Genomic DNA, 24,496 nt, shown 5'->3' with positions numbered 1-24,496 from the left:
ACAGATGATAGATATTAGCAAGATTCAACAATACAAACTAGCAACAATTGGCAAATTTCTGAGCTTAGTCAGAGATGATGTACCACATACCCAATCATCTGCCAATGCACTGTGGGCCAGAGTGACACTATATCTTTCCTCCCTTTAAGGGCTGGAAACCCCATTCTATCTACTCTAGGGCCTGTCCTGATATGCATCAGAGAGATCAGCTTTCAAATAATAAAACCTTTTGCTTTACTCTGTACATTGGTTGCAACCAAGTTTCCCATGGTCCCATGAAGTTTGTGTATAGCCACCAGTCCTGGCTGTCATTGTTCTGTGCTGTTATTTAGCTGAAATTTACCCCCTAAATATCTTCTAAAAGCCCAGTAATCAGTGGAAATATTGGTAATGATGCAAGACAATACTGACCACTCATGGTCTGGCTAATTCTCCAGCCCGGAAATGTTTAAGTCCCAAGGGAGCCAGATTCCAGAAGTTCAACCTGTGCTGCCTTCTGATGAAATTGGAGGCCCTTTGTAGCAAAGAACCCCAGTTCCACGAGACATGCTTCTATTCTTCCATCATGACAGTCTTTCTGATAGAAGGGGAAACACTAATCTTGTTCTCTAAGATGGTGCAGCTAATCATTCAACTGATATTGGTGCACAAATAAAATACTTACATCTGTCTGATTTGTATTGCTACTGCTGTGGATCTCCAACTTTCAAGCATAATTATAAGTGCAAAGATGTGGTTGTTTTCAAAGTTTAACTAGACATTAGTTTTATGAAATGATACATTTTATTTATTCATTTTTACATCCGATTGGCTTTATTGTAAAGAACAACATGCTATCAACCTTAAGCTTACCTTAATATTTTGTGCCAGGGAAGATTATTATTTTAATAAGTGTATAGAAAGGGAATTTTCTGACTCAATGTTTATTTTTGTATTTTATATTAAAAACTGAAAAAAAACATTAATATTCTTCTAATTTGTTGTATTAAATGCTAGATCACATATAAAAGAGTGGGGTGGTTATGAGGCAATAGTACATTGTGGTCAGACTGAAAGGGAACTCTTCCTCTCATTGGGAAATGAAGGATTATATATGATATTTTACACACACACACACACACACACACAGAGTTACACTTTTATTCCTGCCAACAAAAAAAGTGGCTTTATATATTTACTAATGATTTAATTTAATTCCTGAATGGAAATTGTAGTGTTACAATATTGCTGACACTACATTAAAAATCTTTGGCTGTAGCCACAATGTGGCACTTCAGGATATGCTAATGAGGCACTGCCAGGAATCTGCAGCACCTCATTAGCATAATAGTGGCCGTGCATGGTTTGAAATTGCCAGTTTTGAAATGTAGCTGCCCAGTTATCCAGGGGACCTTTTAAAACGGACCCCTGATGTCAAAAGTCCCTTATTCCCATCTGATTTTGGTACTTGGTATTTCGAAAGGCCCCCCCCAGCTTGATGGGTGGCTATGTTTCGAACTGGCCGTTATGCTAATGAGGCACTGAATATTCATGGCAGTGCCTCATTCGCATATCCCAAAATGCCACATTACCATTACCCTTTGAAAGGAGGGGTGAGTGTGTCCAAAGCCTTTCAGTTTTTAAAAACAACAAGAAGTCCTGTGGCACCTTATAGACTAACAGATATTTTGGACTATAAAGTGATGTGGGACTTCATGTTGTTTTTACAGATACAGACTAACATGGTTAACCCTCTGATATCTGAGTGTAAGTCATGTTCAGTAAGAAAATGGTATTAATTTACCAATTTCTGCACTAAGGAGACACAAGCAAGAAAGCAAATATGTCTCATAATTTCTTTTTATTTCTGTTTCCTTTCACTTTAGAGAAAACAGTACATTAACACATGACCAAATTAAATGCCTCCTACAATATATATTGTCCAGATAAGTTTATGACTAACTCTGCAATGTTTGCAAGAATAAATTAGAAATATCTTAAGGCTTTTAAAGAAATATCACAATAAACTATTTTAGTAGCTCCCATCAGCATCCTTGGCACATCATCATTTCCCACCCTAACGAGCCATAATGATTATTGCATCATTATAGTGTTGTGCAATGTACAGTAAATTTGCACTCTGTATAGCACTTTAAATGATAAAAATGTTAAAATCTACCAGATGCCTAACAATGTACATTTAAACATTTAAGGCAGTAAGCATTTCTCCGTTATATTTCATATTCATTGGCTATTGGGATACCCATGAACTTCAAGGTAAAATAAATGTTGATTGTTTCTTTGTAAATTCATTGCCTGCTTCGCACAGTGTATTTTTCAGTAAGTATATTTCAGCAAAAATAATTGACTAAGTCAAATCCTTTAAGCACAGGTTATCATGTCTAGGCAGCTGTTTGGAATACCAAGGTCACATTTTTTTCAAATAAATATGAAAAATACAATGTAGTTCTATTTCCTTCAATAAAAATACCTTAAAAATTGACACTTAAGAGCCCAGGTCTGCAGCCCTCTGTTATTCCAGTAAATTTTATTCACACAAATAATTCTATAAAATGAACTACTCATATGAGCAAATACTTTCAAGATCAAGATCCCATCACATCTTTCTTTAAAAATTAGTGGACTCCTTTTAAAGCAGATTTTTTAATAGTACTTAATAGAGACAACTAAATATACATTTGTCCTATACCACAGTAAGAAAAAAAGAACCAGAATCTTAAAAAAAAGGGAGAAGAAATTCTATGTTAATTTACACCCAATCAGTTGCACTTCTGAGTCTTTTAAATCAGCTTAGTATGTCTTGAAGTTTTTTTCATACAGTTTAATTCAGGGGCGGGCTCTGGCCCATTGCTTGACCCTAAGGTTTCAGTAAAGGAAAACTTTCAGTGCTGCCCCCATCCCCAGCAAAATCTCTCAACTCCTATTGGCCAGAAAGTGGCCAATGCAAGCTGAGGATTTTGCTGGGGAAGGAGAAGAGCAGCACAATTTCTTAGCTCCCATTGGCTGGTTGCTGGCCAATGGGAGCTGATAGATATTGCTGGGGGTTGGGAGCAGTGCTTGACCAATGGGATCTGAGAGATTTTGATGGGGCAGTGCAGCACAATTTCTCAGTTCCCATTGGTCAGAGCTTGCTTGTGGGACTCCACTTGAATTCTCCTGAAGACCTTTATCTGTTTCTGCATCTTCCCCTAGCCAGAATCCTGGCTTGTTCTGGAAAAAGATGCCCATAAGAACCAGCCTTTCTGAGGAGGAAAGGACAGCACTGGGCTACAAAGCAGCAAAAGGCAGGCAGCCCTTCCCCTCTCTATTAATGCCTCTCGAGGCTGCATGATAAAACCTATGTTGCTGCACTGCACACTGAACCCCAGGGTATTAAAGGGAAAGAAAAAGCAGTCTGCCAGTTTTCTGGAGGTCAGACAGAAGGGCTTGGGTCATAGCTGACATATATTTGGGCTGGATCCACAACGGTTTTGTCCATGAGGTAGAAAAATACCTCCAGTCCAAAGGGCTGCTCTTCAAAGTGCTACTCATCTTGAACAATGTTCCAGGCCACCCCAGGGCACTCTGCAACTTACCCATCCTGAAGTGCAAGTGGTTTTCCTGCCACCTAAAAAGACTTTCCACATCCAGCCTCTCAAGCAGGGTGTGATTGCTACTTTTAAATTCTATTACCCCGGGCACACCTTTACTCAGATTCATAATGTGCTGTAAGATGATGAAATGCTTAATCACAGAGGCCATTTCTACACAGGCCACTTCCTTCGGAAGTGGCATGCTAATACACGGAGTGAAATATGCTAATGAGGTGTGGATGCAAATTCCCCGTGCCTCATTAGCATAATGTCATGTGATTTGGAGTCCGGAAGACCATTCTTCCGGACTCCAAAATGCCTTGTAGAAGCGCAGCCCTCGGGGAGGCTTCAGGAAGGAAGTCCTTCTTCCGGAGGCCCCTTCTTCCCATTTTGGGAAGAAGGGACCTCCGGTAGAAGGACTTCCTTCCAGAAGCCCCCCACCTGGGGGCCATGCTTCTACACGGCATTTTGGAGTCTCGAAGAACAGTCTTCTGGACTCCAAATCATGTGACATTATACTAATGAGGCACAGGGAATTTGCATCTGCTTCTCATTAGCATCTTTCACTCCGTGTATTAGCATGCCACTTCCAAAGGAAGTGGCCTGTGTAGAAATGGCCAGACAGTTCTGGAAGGGCTACAACATTGCTCATTGCATCACAAGCATCAAGGAGTCAATTGATGAAATAAAATCATTAACCTTCAATGCTTGTTTGGAGAAAATTGTGGAAGGAAGTTGTCAGTATTCCCCCATCCATGTAGAGATTACAAGGATTCTCAGAATGGCCCATGATGTGGGAGGGGAGTGGTTTGAGGGTATGGAGAAATTTGAGTTTGAAAAACAGATTGATGCACATTCAGAGGAACTGACTGATGAGGGCCCAGAAGTGCTGATGAGAAATATTAGTTAGAAAGAAGAGGAAAAGGAAGATGAAACAGAAAAATCCAAAGATACCACAGACCACAAACTATAAGAAGAATGGGCAAGTACAAGAAAATGGAGATGGGCAACCCATATCATGCATAAGGACAGCGAGGAATGTTCATTTTCAAACCCAGCCCTGTTAGCCCTCCTATTCCAGAACAATAAGATTCCCATGCAGTGAATTCAAAGAGCTGTTTTGGGTGATTAAGGTTAAAGTTGATCACATTATCTTTGCGTTCCTGTGTGGCTGTTAATTTACTGTTTTTAAGTTAAAATTAACTGCAACACTGTTCAGCGATGCTGGAGTACCTCTCCGGGCGCGAGCCTGGGCATTTGTTATGGAGACTCTGGGCTGCCCAGACACCAGTGTCCCACTCTCGGCTTTACTGATATAGTCCAAAGGAGAGGATAACCTCCACGTTTGGTACCAGCTCAGCTGCAGGAGTTGCCGGGACAGTGCCAGAAGTTGAACTGCAACAACTACCGTGGAATCTCCCTCCTAAGCGTCTCTGGTAAACTGTTCGCTCGCGTCATCCTTGGCAGACTCCAGAAGATTGCTGAGAGGGTGTACCCCGAATCGCAGTGCGGATTCCGCTCAGAGAGGTCTACCGTTGACATGGTCTTCTCTCTAAGGCAGCTGCAGGTGAAGTGCAGGGAGCAGAGAAAACCACTCTACATAGCCTTCATTGACCTGACCAAGGCCTTTGACTTGGTCAGCAGGGATGGTCTGTTCAAACTGCTCTACAAGATAGGCTGTCCTCCATGGTTACTCAAGATGATCCAGTCGTTCCACGAAAACATGAGAGGAACCATCCAATATGACGGCACATTATCGGATGCTTTCAGAATCAGGAGCGGCGTCAAACAAGGATGAATGCTTGCTCTGACATTGTTTGGGATCTTCTTCGCACTCCTCCTGAAGCATGCCTTTGGATCTTCAACAGAGGGCATCTTGCTGCACACGAGATCTGATGGGAAACTGTTTAACCTTGCAAGGCTGAAAGCTAAGTCTAAGGTGCGAGAAGTCCTCATCAGAGACATGCTGTTCGCAGACAATGCTGCTGTAGTGTCTCACACAGAAGACCAGCTTCAAAAACTGCTGGATCGGTTCTCCAAAGTGTGCAAGGACTTCGGTCTATCCATCAGCCTAAAGAAGACGAACGTACTCGGTCAGGATGTTGCTGAATCCCCATCAATCAGCATTGACAACTATACATTAGAGGTCATCCACGAGTTCATTTACCTCGGGTCCACCATCACTGACACCCTGTCGTTGGACACTGAGCTAAATAGGAGGATCGGAAAAGCGGCCACAACTCTGTCCAGTCTCAGCAAGAGAGTGTGGAATAACAACAAGCTGTACACTCACACCAAAATGCAAGTCTACAGAGCCTGCATCCTCAGCACCCTCCTTTATGGCAGCGAGACTTGGACCCTGTATGCCCGCCAGGAAAAGGGGCTAAACGTCTTCCACTTGCGCTGCCTCAGGCGCATCCTTGGAATATCATGAAAGGACAGAGTGACCAACACTGCCGTCCTCGAGCAAGCTGGAATCCCAACCATGCACACGCTCCTCAGGCAGCATCAACTCTGCTGGCTTGGCCACCTCCACAGGATGAATGATGGAAGGATTCCAAAAGACATCTTGTATGGTGAGCTAGCCTCTGGCAAAAGACCTCCCGGACACCCCCAGTTGCGTTACAAAGATGTCTGCAAGAGAGATCTCAGAGAGAGGTAGACGTCGAGCTGGACAACTGGGAAGAACTAGCAGACGACCGCAGCAGATGGAGGCAGGGGTTACACAAGGGCGCTCAGAAGGGCGAGTTGAAGATCAGACAGCTAGCAGAGGAGAAACGAGCGCACAGAAAACACAATAAGGACTTGCCAGACACCCACTACATCTGCAAGAGATGCAGCAAGGACTGTCACTCTCGTGTGGGTCTTTATAGTCACAATAGACACTGTAAATGAAGTCCTCAATTGAAATTTTAAAGGGCGCGATCCATAGTCTATGCAGACTGAAGGATGCCTACTTATCAAGTTAAAATTGCTTGTTGACTGATAAATATAACATTCTTTTCAGACAATGTTCTGTTCCTGTGCTGCAAACAAACACCTCTCCTTCCTTGTCTCCTGGTATTTCTGGGTTTTTCCATTCATGGCTTTCTATGGAACTTAACCCTTAGAATGGTGAGGCCTTCCTGCACTCTCTTCCCTTGGGAAGCTTGTCCTTACATAATAAAAATGGATTCTTATACTCTAGGGGTTGAAGTTCATAATGGATGCTATAATTGCTTAAACATTCATTGCATTACTATGATGGAACTCATTACCTGATAGAATATTTTGTGATAATTTGAATGTGAATTCTGCTACTTAACAGGTGCTTACAATATGATTTACATGGTCATTTAAAATAAATTTGTAATATTTTCAACTATCATTAGTGTATTGTGGTTTTACTTTATTTTATTTTCATTAAGTACAGAGGTGAATTTATTGCTTTATCTTACCTCTGCATTTTCAATACATGGTAACAAACAGGTGCAATTAAGGCCATGAGGTCTGTCCACGCACAGTTTCCCTGAGGTACAGCTTATATTGTAGAATAAGCAGGCATCAATACACAGTTCACATGTTTCACCTTCAAATCCTATACCATATAAAGAGAAAAAATAATTACAGCTCATTCACATATATTGGCATTGGGGCAAACCATGGTAACAGAGTTAAAATAACTCCTAGAGAAATTTGACCATTTTATTTCTCGAAAAGGACACTTGAAACAAAGCATGAAAGCAGACTCCTTGCTAAAAATTATGCATGTATTACAATGCATTAAGTGGAGTTTTATGGACATTTATATAACAAAATGATTGAAAGGGAAATTAAATTGGTAAATTAAATTAAATTCTCCCTTATTTAATATTGGTATTATTCAACAAGTAAAATTTATCTGTAATGACTTACCCATGTGGCAAGTACATTTAAAATGTCCAATGTAATCAACGCACGTTCCTCCGTGTTTACAAGGATTGGACTCACACTCATCAATTTCTATCTCACAGAATGGTCCTGTGTAAAAATCCAAATTTTTTCTTTATTTCTCCATACAAAATGTTAGGAAGGCTTATCTGATTCCTAATAACCAAAATAGTGAACTGGTACAAGTAGTTTACAGAATAATATATTTGAGGTTTAAACAATAGTAAAAAAAATAAATAATAAAAAAAAACCCTCAGAGGACAGTTGACTAAAACCTAAAGACTTCTTGTTGAAAGGTCCAAGAGCCCTTAAATCCTATTGGCTGGAAAGCTGCTCAGGAATAAGTCACGTAATGCTCTGCTTCTGCAGTTTGATGCAGTACAATGGTCCCAGGCACAGTAATCTAACTGAAGAATTGAGGTTAAGGGCAGGAACTTCCAAAGGAAGAAGCCATGAGAAACTGAGACAATACCTTCTGAAGTATCAAGGAGGTATTTTCTAGGGTTGTTTTTGTTTTGTTTTGTTTTGTTTTGTTGTTTTTCCTGAAAAAGAGCTACAAAGATCTTAAGCACGGATCATCCCAGAGCTCTCTACTGGATTTTCTGAGACTGATCATGATTTTTTAACCCTGCATTACATCTTGCAGTACGAGCCATTTGGCCGGGAAACATAACAGACAATCTATTGTTTTTGGACTTAGATTATAAGCTCTTGGTGGGTAGTACCTCTTTTTTTTTTTTTTTTTTTGGTACATCCAGCTCAATAGGGTTCTGGTGCATAACCGGCTGTCTTAAGCACTATGATCATACAAATGATGAATAATAACAGTCACAAAAAGCAAAAATATTTGTCATAATGTAAACCCTGAAATTGCAACTTAGCATAAATGGGATTTTTAAGTGTATTTTATATGTTATTTATTGGGGTAAAATGAAGATAAAAATGGGGTAAAATCCATCTGATGAGCATTACTGCACAATATGCAACATTAGACCACTTTCTGGAAACTAATGCTTCTCTAGTTTTGCACCACTATTTCTCTTTTAAAATCATTCTGCAATTTTGCATACTTGGAAGCAGAGCAGTCAATGGAAATGCAAAATCCTTGCACTGGGAAGGCTGCCTTGATTATGTGACAAACAAATCTAAGCCTTCTCTCTCAAACTCAAGCAAGAGTGGTAGTTGTTTAGAAGATACCAGTAACCAAAGAGATTATTACAGCACTCTGACCAAATTTACTGACAAATCATACACTGAACACTGATGTGTTTTTCAAAGTGAGCTACCAGTTTCAGTAGTATTTATACAGAAAGTTTTCAAAAGAAATACTGCCATAAGAGAGATAAATTGTATACAAAAATATATTTATGGGGCTAACATTGTGTTAAAAAGCTGTATTTTAGTCATATGATAGCCTGCTTCATTGGCCTGAATCTCACCTTTTGTTATTTTAGTCTTAGTCATAGACCTGCTTGGAAAATAAGATTTTATTTAATGAACGTTAATAAAATGGCAGAAAATTGTCATGTATTCAATGTAAAATTTCACCTTGCAAAAAATTAAAACTTCAATCACCAAACCCCCCAATTTTTGTTTTTGGCTGTTGGACAAAATGTTGATATTTTCCAAAAAAGGCAGGCCCTTTTGGCTTTTTTTTGCAGGGACATGAGAGGGAGACAGTGTAGACAAACCATCCTCTTCAACCTCCAACACAATTCTGACAGAAATATTTGTTCTAGTCCCACTTAATTATTCACATCTGTGTGAACATGTACATGCACACTGGACCACAGGGATTAATTTCTTTTTATCTATGAGTAAAATTCCATTTTCCTTTCATCTTACAAAGATGGAAAAGTATATTTTTATACTTGGTGTGCTACGATTTTTGTAGCAAATCTGCAAAGCATATACAAAGGTACTGTAGGAAAACATACATATTTGAATGACAGAAAGCAGGAGGGCTATGCATACTAATATTGTGAGATGCTGATTATGTTTTGATTATGTTTTGTTTTTATTAAGGCTTATTCTGTGAGGTAAGAAGTTATACGAAGTCTAGATCAGGCTACTCAGGAAAAAGAGCCAGTGACTGAAAAGACATCTAGGATCAGGTGTAAGGCTGGACCAATCCCAAATCTGAAATAATATTGAAAAAGGGAAATTCATGTAATAAGCATTATATTCAAAACTGAAATTAAAACACCTCCAGATCAACTGCTGGTAGTAAGCCTCATCCTTCCTGACTGAGCTAACTTTGTTATCCCCAGCCTTGCTCTGGCTTATTTATACCTGGCCCTACAGATTTCCATGACCAGCATCTGATGAAGTGAGTCTTTGCTCACGAAACCTCATGCTCAAAACTTTTCTGTTAGTCTATAAGGTGCCACAGGACCCTTCATTGCTGTTACAATCCATTGGTGACCTTCCTGAAAACACCATCCTGGCCACCATGGATGTAGAGGCTCTTTACACCAATATTCCACATGAAGATGGACTCCAAGCTGTTAGAAACATTATTCCTGATGAGACTGATGCAAAAATGGTGGTGGAGCTTTGTGACTTTGTCCTCACCCACAACTCTTTCAGATTTGGGGACAAATTATACCTTTAAATCAGTGGCACTGCTATGGGCACCTGCATGGCCCCACAGTATGCCAACATTTTTATGTCTGACCTGGAACAACGCTTTCTCAGTTCTTGTCCCCTAGCGCCCCTCCTCTACCTGTGCTACATTGATGACATCTTCATCCTCTGGACCCATGGGAAGGAGGCTCTTGAAGAGTTACACCATGATTTCAACAGTTTCCACGCCACCATCAACCTTAGCCTGGACCAGTCCACACAAGAAGTTCACTTCCTGGACACTCCTGTGCAGATAAGCGATGGTCACATAAGTACCACCCTATACCGAAAACCCACGGACCGCTATGCTTATCTACACGCCTCCAGCTTCCATCCAGGGCATACTACACGATCCATTGTTTACAGCCAGGCACTAAGGTACAACCATATTTGCTCTGATCCACCAGAGACAAACATCTACAAGACCTTTATCAAGCGTTCCTCAAACTACAATACCCACCTAAGGAAGTGAGGAAACAGATTGATAGAGCCAGATGGGTACCCAGAAGCCACCTGCTACAAGACAGGCCTCACAAGGAAAACAAGAGAACACCACTGACCATCACATACAGCCCCCACCTAAGGCCTCTCCAGCGCCTCATCAGTGATCTGCAACCCATCCTGAACAATGATCTTTCACTCTCACAGACCTTGGGAGGCAGGCCTGTCCTCGCCTACAGACAGCCTGCCAACCTTAGACAAATCCTCACCAGCCACTACAAATCACAAACCAGTGACTCTATGCCTGGAACCAGCCCTTGCAACAGTCCTCGCTGCCAACTCTGCTCACATATCTACACCTTAGATACAATTGCATCTATTCTGATCCTACTGACAGAGACCAAAAACTACAAGATCTCTACCAAACATTCATAAACTGCAATTACCCACCAGGAGAAGTAAAAAGTCAAATTGACAGGGCCAGATGAATACTCCAGGGCCAGATGAATATTCAAGCCACTGCAATGCACCATTAAAGATCTACAATCTATTCTAAATCAGGATGCCACACTCCAGAAGGCCCTAGGTGACAGGACTGTTCTCTCCTATAGACAACCTCCAAACCTTAACAGGATTCTTACTAGCAACCACAGGCTATACCACAATAATACCAATCCTGGAACTTTTCCTTGCGACAACCTGTTGCCAACTTTGTCCACATATCTATTCTGGAGATACCATCACTGGATCTAACCATGTTACTCACAGAATCACAGACACATTCTCCTGTTCCTCAACTAACATCATATATGCCATCATGTGCCAACAATGCCCACACACTATGTATATAGGACAAACTGCACATACTCTTCAATAAAGAAAGAATGGACACAAAATAAACATCAGAAAACTCCTAACTCACAAACCTGTCAGCCAGCACTTTAATGGAGTGGGCCATTCTGTTAATGACCTGAAAGTCAGTGTTTTATTGAAAAGGAACTTTAACAACCATTTAAATATAAATGCTTAGAACTGTCATTTATATTCAAATTCAACACATTGGCTACATCTACACTAGCCAAAAACTTCTTGACAAAGGTTCGAGTTATACAAAGGTTCAAAGTGGTACAAAACTCCTGTTAAAAGATGCAGGGTAATACAGAGTGACAGGAGGGAGAGAGAGTTCAGTGGTTTGAGCATTGGCCTGCTAAACCCAGAGTTTGTGAGTCCAATCCTTGAGTAGGCCATTCAGTGATCTAGAGCAAATAAATTTAAACAAAAATAATAATTAAAAAAAAACTGGCAGGGATGGTGCTTTGTCCTGCTGTATGTGCAGGGGACTGGACTTGATAACCTGCCAAGGTCCCTTCCAGCTCTACAAGATAGGTGTACAAATATACATGTTAATACAAAGTTTCCATTAAAAGATACTGTCCTATCCAGAGATGCTGCAAAAAGGCCCCAGAGTATCTACATACCCATTTTGTTGACAGAACACTGTAGAACAGAACACCAAAAGGTGACTTGTTGGTCTAGGAGCATGATTCTCACAATGGCAGGGGAGAGATAGCACAGCAGTTTGAGCATTAGCCTCCTAAACCCAGCATTGTGAGCTAAATCCCTGAGGAAGCCATTTAGGGATGGGGGAAAATAGATGTCAAGGATGATGCTTAGTCCTACCAAGAGGGCCACAGACTGAACTAGATGACCTCCTAAGGTCCCTTCTAGTTCCAGCAGATTTGTATCTCCAATTATATTAATGTATTAAAAGAGACACACATTAAATATTAAGTATCAGAGGGGTAGCCGTGTTAGTCTGGATCTGTAACAGCAACGAAGGGCCCTGTGGCACTGTTCATCTATAAGGTGCCACAGGACCCTTCGTTGCTATTAAATATTAAGTCCGTTCTGATATGGCCATGGTCTGAAGAAGTGGGTTTATCCCACAAAAGCTTACAACCTAATACATTATTTTATTAGTTTTTAAAGTGCTACTGGACTGCGTTTTTGTTTTGATAGTATATAGACTAACATCTCTCCGTTACTAGTCTAAATGGGAAGAGGTATACCACTGCCAGTAGATATGCAGGGTTTTGTCAACAAAGCACATTTTGCGTGTTGATGCTCCGTGGGTTTTTCTGACAAAAGCCCAGTTTTGCCATGAAATGCTGCTTGTGTAGATGAGGCCTTACTCTAGCCTTCTGTTCCGTACCACACATTTTGTAGAAATTTACTCATTATACTTTCAAGGGGGTTTTGTTTAAAACCAAGTGAGCTCAAAGGAATGAAATTAAAATGGGACTAATCAGAGATGATCATAAAATAAAAATAACAAACAGCATACCCTCATTATAGTGAAAACTATGGGGAATGGGAAACAGCAAGATTTTGAGCATGTTCACAACATATGGACTTATATAGTAGATAAGTTCATCATGTAGAACTTTTGCATCAGGCTGTGATGTACACATGTACCAATTATTAACAATGACTTCTTTTTTTAATTTCTACAAAAATTAACACATTTTAATGCCAACCCATTTTACTGTTCTAGCTACTCATGTGTAAAGCTTTTCTTACATGTGCATTTTAAAGGGGAATTTGGAAGCACTGTCTCTTCAGAATAATTTATAAATAAATATAAATCAAAATCAACCTGTGTAATAGAATCATTGTTTGGAAAAAAATGAATTATTTAAGTGCCTGATTAATTTATGCAAACTTTACAACTTTTCATTTTCAGAAAGTGGTTGACCAACTAGTAACTCCAAACTGTTATAAAGTTTATTCGGCTCTGACTACTGCTGAGAAATGCATAATTGATGGCATTAAGATCTGATTAAGTGTTAAATGGATGTCAGGAGTGATCTCCATGGTAATCTGCTAAGCTTTTAATGCCTAATTATCACTTCATAGTGGAGTGAAGGCTCAATAATTGAGAACTGCAACACTTAAAAGAACTCAGACAGGATTTTTGAACGCAATTACACAAGTTAGTCTCTGTCAAGGGTAAGTTTAACCAATGCAGAAAACAAAAGAAAATTAACAAACCTATACAGACAGGGAAGAAAATAATTTCAATATTTTTTTTTCAATATTAGTTATGCATTTAAATAAACTTGACTATACCTAACAAAACAAAAAGCAGTCAAGTAGCACTTTAAAGACTAGCAAAATAGTTTATTAGGTGAGCTTTCGTGGGACAGACCCACTTCTTCAGACCATAGCCAGAACAGAACAGACTCAATATTTAAGGCATAGAGAACCAAAAACAGTAAGCAAGGAGGACAAATCAGAAAAAGATAATCAAGGTGAGCAAATCAGAGAGTGGAGGGGTGGGGGGGAAGGTCAAGAATTAGATTGAGCCAAGTATGCTGACGAGCCCCTATAGTGACTCTTGACTATACCTAGTTATCTGATCTCTGGATGAATCTTTTTAATAATAATTTATATTTTCACCCAAAGGTGCTGGATAAGACAAAGCATGCTGAAATAAATACACAAGAAGACACTTACTTATGATACTAATAGGTAGGAAATTAGGGAAACAAAACAAGTTTATTATTTTTTAATTAGGAAAATAAATGGTCGGACACAATTTATAGTCATTAATCTAGCAAGACTTAAGAAGCACCCATTCATTTCTGTGGACAATAGGAATAGGCAGAATAATAATGTTGATAAAAACTCTGGATGGGATATTACATTTCATGCTTCTGTAATTAAGCCGATGTCTATAAAATGCTAGCGTGAGATCTAATTTTGGTGGCTGAGTATCCTTCAGCTGCTTTGTGTGACATTTTATACCTTACTCTTAAGCATCTGGTACTGGCCACTGGCAGAGAGCCAGGATACTAAACTAAATGGCCAGGGTTTGAACAAGTCTGGCAATCCCTACATTTCTACGTTCCATGATTTAATAATTTTAAATATGAAATATGATCATGCAGAAATTATCCAAGATTACACAGTGCTTCGTGATAGCGAGCTCTGTCACAGAAACTTTCCCAGGTTTTGCTTCTCTCCTGTCCATCATTTGCTTTCTGATTTGAAACTGAGCAAGCTGATCAGAACATGCAGTGCTTTTTTCAGAAAAAAGGTGTACTATTCTCTACCTGGGAAAGTGTTAGGCCCAACATATTCAGCAGCACTAAAAGCAGGCAAAGTGAGTCTGGATTACAACAAGGACAGTTTTTAGCATACACAAGAACTCAGAGTTACACAAACGGAGGTTATCTATAACTGAAATGTTTGAAACGCTGAATAAGGCAAAGCTTAGGCTCCAGATCCAGCCTCTGACACTCCAGGCCAGGTTTCACTAACATCTGAGCGCTCTACTCCTTACTGGCATGAGTGTGACAATTTAGTCCCCTTCTGGCAGGTGTGTGTATATATAAGAGATGACCACAGCATGTTCCTCTCCTGGCCAGGGAGAAGACGGTGAAAGATGTACAGACCTCAGCACCACTCTTGCTCTGCTGCTGTCTTGGGCTGCAGCCCTAACATCTTGCTGTATATGGTTCCTTTCCCCTCCCCACCCCTGCAACATGGAGGTGGGGATGGAGGCTAGGCTAAATATTTACCAGCCCAATCACACAAGGCAGCAGGCAGCAAGAAATGGTCAAACAGGCTGGCAAAATCTGTGAAGTCACCAAAGAGTTTTCTTATCTACAGTACTACAATACTTGGTTGTCTATAACATCATTTATTAAAATGGCTATTTTGGCAAGTTCTGCTACTACTTTCCCACTTCAAGATTTTTTTCTTTTGCTTTATAGTATTCATGTCACATCCCATTATAACAAAAGTCATATACAACACAATTATTTTTCTGCCAATTTACATCAAGAAGCTAACAGTGGTATAATTTACACTTTATCTCTGTCAAGTAAGATCAGCTCTCTGGAGAATGAAGTGAGCAGACAGTATGAAACTCACTTTGAAGTCAAAAGGTGAACAGATCATTGAACCTTATTACTTCAGAACAAGACACACAGCTGGTTAACCATAAAATTATTATTAACTCAGCTAGGTTTTCCCTCTCTTTGCATGCAATGCAGAATTTTCCTTTCACTTTCAGCCATTACTATATCTGTTATATTAAGGGTTTAATTTAACTTTGAACAAAACAAGCTAGAGATGTTCTACTTAGGCAATCCGTTCTCACAGCGCACAAAATATTTATGAGCTTCTGAGCACAGTCTGCAAGCTCTGGTGCTAACAAATGCAATTTGCTCGATGATATTCCGGTTAGCAGCCATGTGAGTAAAATCTTCCTTTGAAAGTACTTCATCTTCAGTCTTTTGAAACAAATATTAAAAGTATTCACTTTTTCTGGAAGTTAATTCCCCTGATCAATATTTTGAAGGAAATAAAAGCTATTATCTTCAAAACTCCCAGCTTGTGTGATTAATGAAAATGTGACTGATAAGCTACAAGGTGCCCTCCCAACAAGTAGAGTAGATATGTATTTTTTTTTTTTGCTTCCATTATTGCCATGATTTCTGGAAGTCCATGCAATAGTGAACGTGTAATATGCACTGATACAAGACATAGCCCTTCAGGGCAAATATTGACCTTGTCAGGCATTTTTACAGCACCTTGTATAATCCCAGTCGAGGCCTTTACCACAGTATCATTATTTACTCCTAGTACTTCATTTTCCAAAGTGTATAAATCAGTGAGTGACTTAAGTGTCCCACTCTTCTCTGTGCAGATTTACCTCTGCTGCCATTACACACTGCATTATTAATATGCATAATGCCTTAGCTAGGTAACAGCTATTGAGGGGAATTACACGGCTTTACACCAGTCCATATTCAACCTCTGCCGTAACCTAAAATAGGCTCCAATGGGTATTAAATTCTATTTAATATAATGTCATTTTTATTAGAAGTTTTTTCATGATCATGGCTTTCTTCTCCAGGGGCTATATACTTCCAGTTTTCTTCCTTGTTCTGTACTGCATTCACTGGTTCTTCCATCTGCTGTGCCTGCAGTATTAAATGCTGCCTTCAGCTGACAGAGTTTTCATCTTCTGTGGTGGACTGGAGGGTTGGTATTTGGGCCTCAGGTCCTCCAATCTTTTCCTCCAAGATGGCAACTAGCTTTCACTTGGTACAGATGAAATCCCTTCTGTCTTCAGGGTCTTCCAGGAGGAAGACAAACATGGCACATGCTGTGCATCTCACAACAGATGACTTGACACTATCAATTTTTCCCTTTCTTCCGAGAGTTCCCTCACATGATTTTATTGCCTTCTTGAAGACGGGAAGAGAAACAAACTACACGAACAGAGCCAAATAATATGGGACGTCCCCAAAGGTAAACTGCCAGGCAAACTCCCCTGTTGGCTGCTGCCCTGGTAGTTGCTCACAGCATTTACTGTGGCTGCCTTTTTAAAAGGCTGCTGGCTAGGCCTGGCTCAAAGCCTGGCCTCCAATCTAATCATCCCTTGAAGGCCCACCTGGAACAAAACACTCTCAGTTCACACTTTTCAACCTGCTAAACACACTTTCACACTGCCCCTCTTTTCAAATTGCAAAACAAATGCTCAGACAGACAGACACTTGGACTTTCAACCCACCAGCTCACAGCACAGCCCCCTCAAAAGCCTCACTTACCTGAGCTCCTCTCAGATGTTTCCCAGGCAAACTCCCCTCTTGGCTGCTGTCCTGTTCACTGCTCACAGTGTTTGCTGTGGCTGCCTTTTTATATCAAAGACCACCAAGATCACTTTCTAAATAACCAGAAGTTTTCATTTGAGCTCTCACATTCAAGGATCAACCAACCCAACCTTGCTTAACATACATCTATATTAAATGAACTCCTAATGATCAATTTCAGTTTCACAGATTTGACTGGAGATGGTTGCTATTTTCAGAAAAGGGTATTACTTTTTGTATACGCAAGCAGAGTTCTAAGAAGAGAACCAACTGCTTTCCTCAGAGATATTTTTGTAAAGTGAGCTTATGTAGGCTGATCACAGGAACATTGAAAAGGGAGAGTATTGAAGTATTAAATCTGTTAATGTGACAAGCAATTATTTTTCATACCTGAATGCCATTCTTTGGCAGTTGATATGTGACTTGAAAAACTTTTCTTCTTTGAGATCGCCTTTGTAAATTAGTTGTTTCTTTAAAATGGTTTGCAAAACTCTTAGCACAGTTCCAGAATCTTGTCTCTTTCTTTTATTTAATCTTAATATTGGCCTGCTGTTTAAATGTGTGTTCTTTATGCTTTTTTTCCCCCCTCAAAGAGAGGGATCCCAGTGGATAAACAGAAGGCAAATGTAGCACTAATGATTTGCTAATGATAGGATTATACTGATTAGAATCTAAGTTACAGAAATAAGATGATATTATCTGCCTCATACTCAACAAATTGTAGGAGAGGAAGATGACTATTTTGGGATTGGAACTGATTAGCTGATAAATATTCTACAGTAGATATGCACCCATATTACTTACTAGTTATATAACGTAAGTACAGATAAATATTAACACAATCATATTCCCATCCAAATAAACATTAGTGTGCTAATTCTTACCATGGAACTACTTAGTATCTTTTCTTCATTTAGAGCTAGATTCAAAGCCTATGGAAATCAACAGAAAAACTCACAGTGCCTGCAGTAGTCTTTAGATCAGGCCCTGAATGCCTACAGTTATGTGAATTATAAGGAGAGACACAATCACAGTACAATAAACACACAGAAACCAGTATCGTTTTCCAGTTTGGAGTCAAATAAATTATGCAAGGACTTTTAGAAACCATCCTTGTAAGAGTCTTTCATTTGACCATTGTGTTAGCTATATATTCTCTCACCTAAGTCACTTTGGCTACGTCTACACTAGAGAGTTGTGTTGACAAAACTGGTGTTTTGGTGACAAAACCCATGGAGCACCCACATTAACAACCTTTTCTGTCAACAGTAAATCAACAGAATACAGCGCTTCTTCTGGGATGTAGCATTCTGCTGTGCCCCCATGAGACAGAACACCTCTGTTGACAGAGATCTTTTGACAGAAAGCCAGTTTGGATGTTCCAGGGGGCCTTCTGTCAACAGAAGAGGCCTCCAGGGCACTGCATAGCTGCTGCAGGAGATGCCCTGTCCACAGCAAGCAGTGAGCTATGGTCCCTGCTTCTGGCAATTCTTAAAGCTGCAGGGAGCCCTGGAAACCCTGTGACAGGAAGCTGAGAGCATGGGAGAAGCAGAGTTACACATTGCAGCTCCCCATGCCTCCACAGCCACTCCTTTTCATCGAGCATGCTCAGATGGCAGACCAGTGGACACTCTGTGACCCCCGGGGCCCTCAGCAGACCAGCCAGAGGGGTCCTAGAAGCCACTCCAGGACACAATACTTTGGGCTCGCTCCTGGACTGGGCCTGAGGTCTAAGACTTGCTGAACAGGTGGTGTGAGGAACAGACCTTCCTCAACCCCAAAGCCAGGAGGAGGAATGCCTCCACAGAGCCCAGTGGGCAACTACCTTAGTGGCACAGAGCCACCCCACCCACACCATGCAGCAGGTACAAGCCAAAGTCAAAGAACTTCAGCAGGTCTACACCTGGGCTCACAATGCTAGGCAGAGGTCGGGGCAAGACCCTTCACCTTCCCTGCTACAAAAGCTCCTGGGATGGAGAACACCTCCCCACTGACCTCCGCTGTTGATACTTTGGAGGAGTCCCATCCACAGCTAGAGCTTGAACAGCAGGAAAAGAAGGACCAGCAGCACCCTGGGATCCAACCCACACTGAAGCTGGAGGACAACATGGTGTCCAAAGCTATAATCAGCACCCTGGTAATTGCCCTGGACTTGGGCCCCTCCAGCCAGGCCACCTTCAGGGCATACCTGGAGTAGTTTTTCAGGGAACCCTCTCATAAATACTCTGCATGTCACACACCACAGGGCATGGAAGACAGGAACAGATGGGGGCTGCTGACATCATTGCCAGGCCAGCCTGGGTGGAACCTTGTCCTGTGATCCACACCTGCAGAACGATGTGTAAGGCAACATGTCCTACCCACACCCAGCAGGCAGCCCCCTTACCCAGGCATGAGCGTCGACCTGCTTCTAGCCCTTATGGGAGGCCAGATGAGCCTAAGGCCTTGGCCTGACCCCAGAAATACCAAGGAGTGCTGCTCTCAGATCATAGGTATGCCTGCAGGTGAGAGTCAGCACCTGCTTCTGCAGACAATGCTGTGAGACACATGGGCATGTGAGGTTCCCAGGGAGGATGAGACAGTTTCTTAAAGGTGGTATCTAGGTCACCCTCCATGGGGAGGACAGCCATGGTGAAGTTCAGCAGGAGATGAAGCAGGGTGAGGCCAGTGCAAGCCTGGAGGTGGCTTTGGCACCACAGCTATATGGAAAGCGCTGCATCTCTCTTAGAAAGTGTGGGAACCCCTCTGTAGCATCTATGCTTTTCCTCATGGAGGTAGGAAAGCCGTAGCATGGGCAGGGACCGGGCATTGGGGTGGTGGCTTTAAGAGCACATCTTGCCTGGGCTCCCAGAAGGGATTGCCAACCATGCAACTATGTCTGTGAAGTTAGGAGGGACATTCTTTCAAGACAGCAGCCAGGCAGTCTGGCCCCTTTGTCAACAGAGCAAATTGAAAGAGTGATCTGCTTTGCAGTCTGGCTGCAATCTGTCAATAGAAGTTTTGTCAGAAGATATCTTCTGCTGACAGATCACTCTAGGGTGGATGTAGCCTTTAAGATGACCCTCTTTAAATAATTCATTGCCTTCTGCATGACTCAGGACTTATGATGTAGCTGAGTCTACTGGAAAGTCCAGTTTGGCTTCTGACTCTCAAATAATTAATCTGTCCCTTCTTTTTTTCTTATTTCCAGGAATTTGCTGGTGATCTGGGTGTAGAGCCCTTGGACAAATCAGTCTTTTTTCTATGTTCTCTTTCTTTTCAGCAAGTTCTCTTATTCTCTCCTCAAGAGCTTTGTCCAAAACAGCATTCATACACCTTTTATACATTTCTTCAAACATTCTGTACCTTTCCATAAAAACCAAGATAGAAACCTACAGGCCAGACTACAGGCCAACTTCCCAAATTTTAGACTAGCTCCTCCTCAAGTAAAATAAGTGCTCTGTTAGTCCTACAGAGATCAGTAATCAACTTTTAAAAATATATACCATTGATCTGCTTGGAAAATGGTAAATATTTTCCCCAAAAAATTCAAAAATTGAAATGTGTGTATAGGAATGCAAGTGTGTTTTGGGGATTTTTTGAAACTGTCAGTGACATTTCACATTTGTGTACCCCTGGCTTGCCATTTTAGCTGGATGTATTCCTGGAGATTTTGTCCGATAACATAAATTTTAATTAAAGGTTAATCTTTCAGTCCTGGACACTAGGGACAACAGGTTTGTAGAAATTTTGGTGGTTCCCAGAACAGGTCCAAATCCACCCCATGGCCCACCAGCTTATGACTCCAGAAGTGAATTTGCATGTGGGAAGTTCTGGAGTTCAGGATCTGGGACAGAATTTGGGTTCTGGTGCAGGTTCTGGGTTGGGGCAGAGAATTAGGATGTGGGGTGGGTGAGTTTCAGGATTGGAAGAGGTAACTGGATGATGCAGAATGAGTAAATAAAAAAATAAAAATAAAATAAAAATCCCAACAGCTGTAAAGAGTATTGGGGTATAAAAAGTATTTACAATGATTAAAAGTAGGGGGAAAAATTTATGGAGAGACCTGAATAAAGCAAGCAGGTTCTAGGATCTTATTCAATAAATTACTTAAACACATTCCTATCTTTAAATACTGACAATAATAGCATTACTCAAAGGCTTAAATATAGGCATTTAACCAATTACCTTGCTGAATCAGGACCTTAAAGCTCATCTTTCCCAAATAAGGTTCTAATTATGTCACCTTTGCACATGGTAAATAGGACCTAATTAGAAAAAATAGTTGAGTTTATTTTAGTAGGACTACTCACAGAACAAGGTAGTAATCACTGTAAAAATGGCAGAATCAGAACCAATAAGAGCCGTTTCATTTTGCAACTCTACACTTCGGAAGCCCTGGAATAAGTTTCTGGATATCTAGTGAAGTTTATGTCTAGATGACAGATTTGGTTAAGTGAATCAAGCAAATTTCTGATCTATGTCTGGAAAAGTACCAGTCAGATTGTGTTATAGGAAAAAAACAAAACAAAACAAAACATAAAACAAAGAAACAAATTAAAAACCCCTAGGTTTATTGGGAAAAAATTCTTGTGAAAAGGTAACAGGTGACTTCTCTCAGTGAGTAGGAATTAAAATTGCTAGGCTTTTTATATTAGTATTACTAGAGAACTTAGATGTGGACTAAGGAAAAAGGATTGATACTATTTTATGACTCTTTTGGAGGTCCTTGGGACAGATCAAATGGGGCAATTTACCAGAAATAATATTAGATATTTAATATTTTTATGGCTTTTAACAAGTGCTTGTTTCATTTTGTTATGGGAGTTGTCATTTCAGTGACTGGTAATGATTTTGAATAGTCATTGAAAAGGTATCTCTTTGTGAAAAAATGTTGAAAATAACGTACATTGCTAAACATTAAATTGCTGAACAATCTTTTCTGACATAAAATCTTGAATAAAGAGGCCCTGTGGTCCTGCCACATCCCATCCCAGGAAAAGCCACTGAAGGGTTCTCCAATCAGGCTAGAGCGACTGCTAATCAGGGGCCAGGAATCAACATTATTTTTCTAGAAAATCTTTGTAGAAAGAGCTGGCGAGCAAAGAAGCTGGCAGTTCCTCTAGACACCTTAAGTTGTGAAGACCAAAAAATTAGCTGGTTGAGAGCAGCCGCACAGTGGACAGCTCCATGTGGTGAGCTTAATGGAGACCACGGAACTACGCAGGTACTCTGAAATAAAGTCATAAGGCAAGGATGAAGATGCTGCTTCCAGGAGGGGAAGCCTTTGGGGTACCACACACTTCTGAGTGAGGGAACAAATTCAGAGACACTATAGAAGGAGCCCGGAGATCGATCCCTGTTAAGTATGTACACCGGAAGGGATCTGTGTACTTTGCATGCAGGATGTGGGTGACTCAACTGGAGGGCTGAGTTGTCAAAAAGGATTCAAACAAGAGAGTGCAGACACATGCACACAAACAGAGGGCCATTCATGACAGGATTTAACACTTACATATGAGGCATGGACAACTTAATTAAAAAAAATTACCCACTAAGACCTAAATTAGGGTCAGCGACCCCTGGCATGCATGTCAAGAGTGGCACATGAACTGATTTTCATCACACATGGGGCAGGAGCTCAGTGCCTCCTCTGCTCCCTCATGCAGCCTGGAGCTTGCTCAAAGGCATGCCACCTGTAGATTAACAAACAGCCAGTTAATGTACTAACCGGCATCTAAACGGTAAACCTCTGCATCTTAATTTATTTATTAATGAAACTGTTGTAAGTATGACTACCAGTGACCTTAAAAAGTATCACTGGCATTTGGCCCATATAGAGAGGTCCAAAGGTCAAATTTCAGCACTTCGCCTCAGAACGATTGCTGACCCCTGGCCTAGATTTAGAAAAGGGACTGTGACCAGTGTTGTAGTGCTGAACTGACAGATTCTTAATTATCCAGTCAAATTCACAGTACTGAGTTTAGTGCCCAGGCTTCTTACAAAATTTATAGGTAGTGTTAGGTAACTAGGAATAAAGAAAAGACACACCCAAGCAAGTGACTCTATCTGTCAAAGGGAAATGGGTACCTATGTCCACTCATAATTTGGACCTGCAAAGCTTCTCCTGGCCTTAGGTGCCTAAATCATATTGGCCCCTTTTTAAGGAAACAGTGATAAAGGGGAAGTGGTGCCCCCTTCCCCCTTTTCCATTTTAGTCTATGGGTTTAAACACTCACCCAGGATGTGGCAGCTCTGAATTTAATTCCTTCTTTTGCCTGATGTGGCAATGAGATAGGAACTCTACTACCAGGAAAGTCCCCTAGCTGAGAAGCTATTCCTGGGCAGGTTTCTCACAATCTCTTTGGTGGTACGTGTTCTGCTTTGTATAAACAAATACATTTATACTAGGACTCAGAGACTGTGCAAGTGACCCCATAACTGAGTGGTCAGTGTTGAAAGTTTTATCAAGGATTCTTCCATCCTGTCAGGAAATCTAACATTAAAAAAATAAACATTGTTTTTCAAGACAACCTTTGTACAGGACCAGTCTACAGCTACAAATGCTATCTTATAGAATTGTCTGAAATGTTTGTTCAAAACAACTAGCAAGTCCTACTCCTTCAAAGTGTGATTTTTTTGCCTTCCTATTAGAAGCAACAAGTAATGGATATTTTAAATTTGACTCAGTTATACAAAATTATGCAAATATGTTTAAAGGTTTGTATTATCTGTTGCCTATGGCCTTCAGTCACTGTACACAACTGCCTTCATTAACTATTGGTCATGCACTTTATTTTAATTGTATAATGAATTAGCTTTGACAGCTCATCAGTGCCAACACTTTACACTATTTTGTTAATTGAAATTGGATTGGTTTTTATTTATACAAAAACATGTTGGCTAATTAACTCTAAAAATAAGTATCTGTGTTGTAGCTGTACGTACTACTAATCATGTGGTTAAAAGGAAAGAATAAAAATGATAAAATTAGACACAGATATACTTTAGTTAATAGTTTAAGCATATTCTAAACCATGTCTTTTCTACTTTTGATTTCATCCTACAATTTATGCCTTCTTTTGCTGTGCATCTCATTCTCCGGAGTGAAATTGGATACAATTTTGTACATAATAATACACATAACTAACACAGATTGTGACACTCAGAAGAAACAGTCCATGTCATCTCTTTCTCAAGTTGTGCACAGTAGACCAATTGTCCTTGAAGAAGTTTCCTTTAATTAAAAACTCTCTTTCCTTTTGTGTAGAGCAATCATATTGGCAGGAATTGATTGGGCGTGTT

At 40.5% G+C, this 24,496-nt stretch overlaps 1 protein-coding gene across 1 annotated transcript in view; it reads right to left on the bottom strand.

Annotated features, from left to right (window-relative positions):
• The window catches only part of EYS (eyes shut homolog), a 218,353-nt gene that overhangs the window by 43,954 nt on the left and 149,903 nt on the right, over positions 1-24,496 (bottom strand). Inside the window, exons 3-4 of the mRNA XM_074989134.1 lie at positions 7,467-7,571; positions 7,010-7,091 (exon numbers count right to left, since the gene is read on the bottom strand). Of these exons, the coding sequence (XP_074845235.1) occupies positions 7,010-7,091; positions 7,467-7,571 (187 nt within the window). The remainder of the gene's footprint in view (positions 1-7,009; positions 7,092-7,466; positions 7,572-24,496) is intronic.

This window comes from Carettochelys insculpta, chromosome 3 (assembly GCF_033958435.1).
Source record: "Carettochelys insculpta isolate YL-2023 chromosome 3, ASM3395843v1, whole genome shotgun sequence".
NCBI lineage: Eukaryota > Metazoa > Chordata > Testudines > Carettochelyidae > Carettochelys > Carettochelys insculpta.
This window is presented reverse-complemented; position numbering and strand designations above follow the sequence as displayed.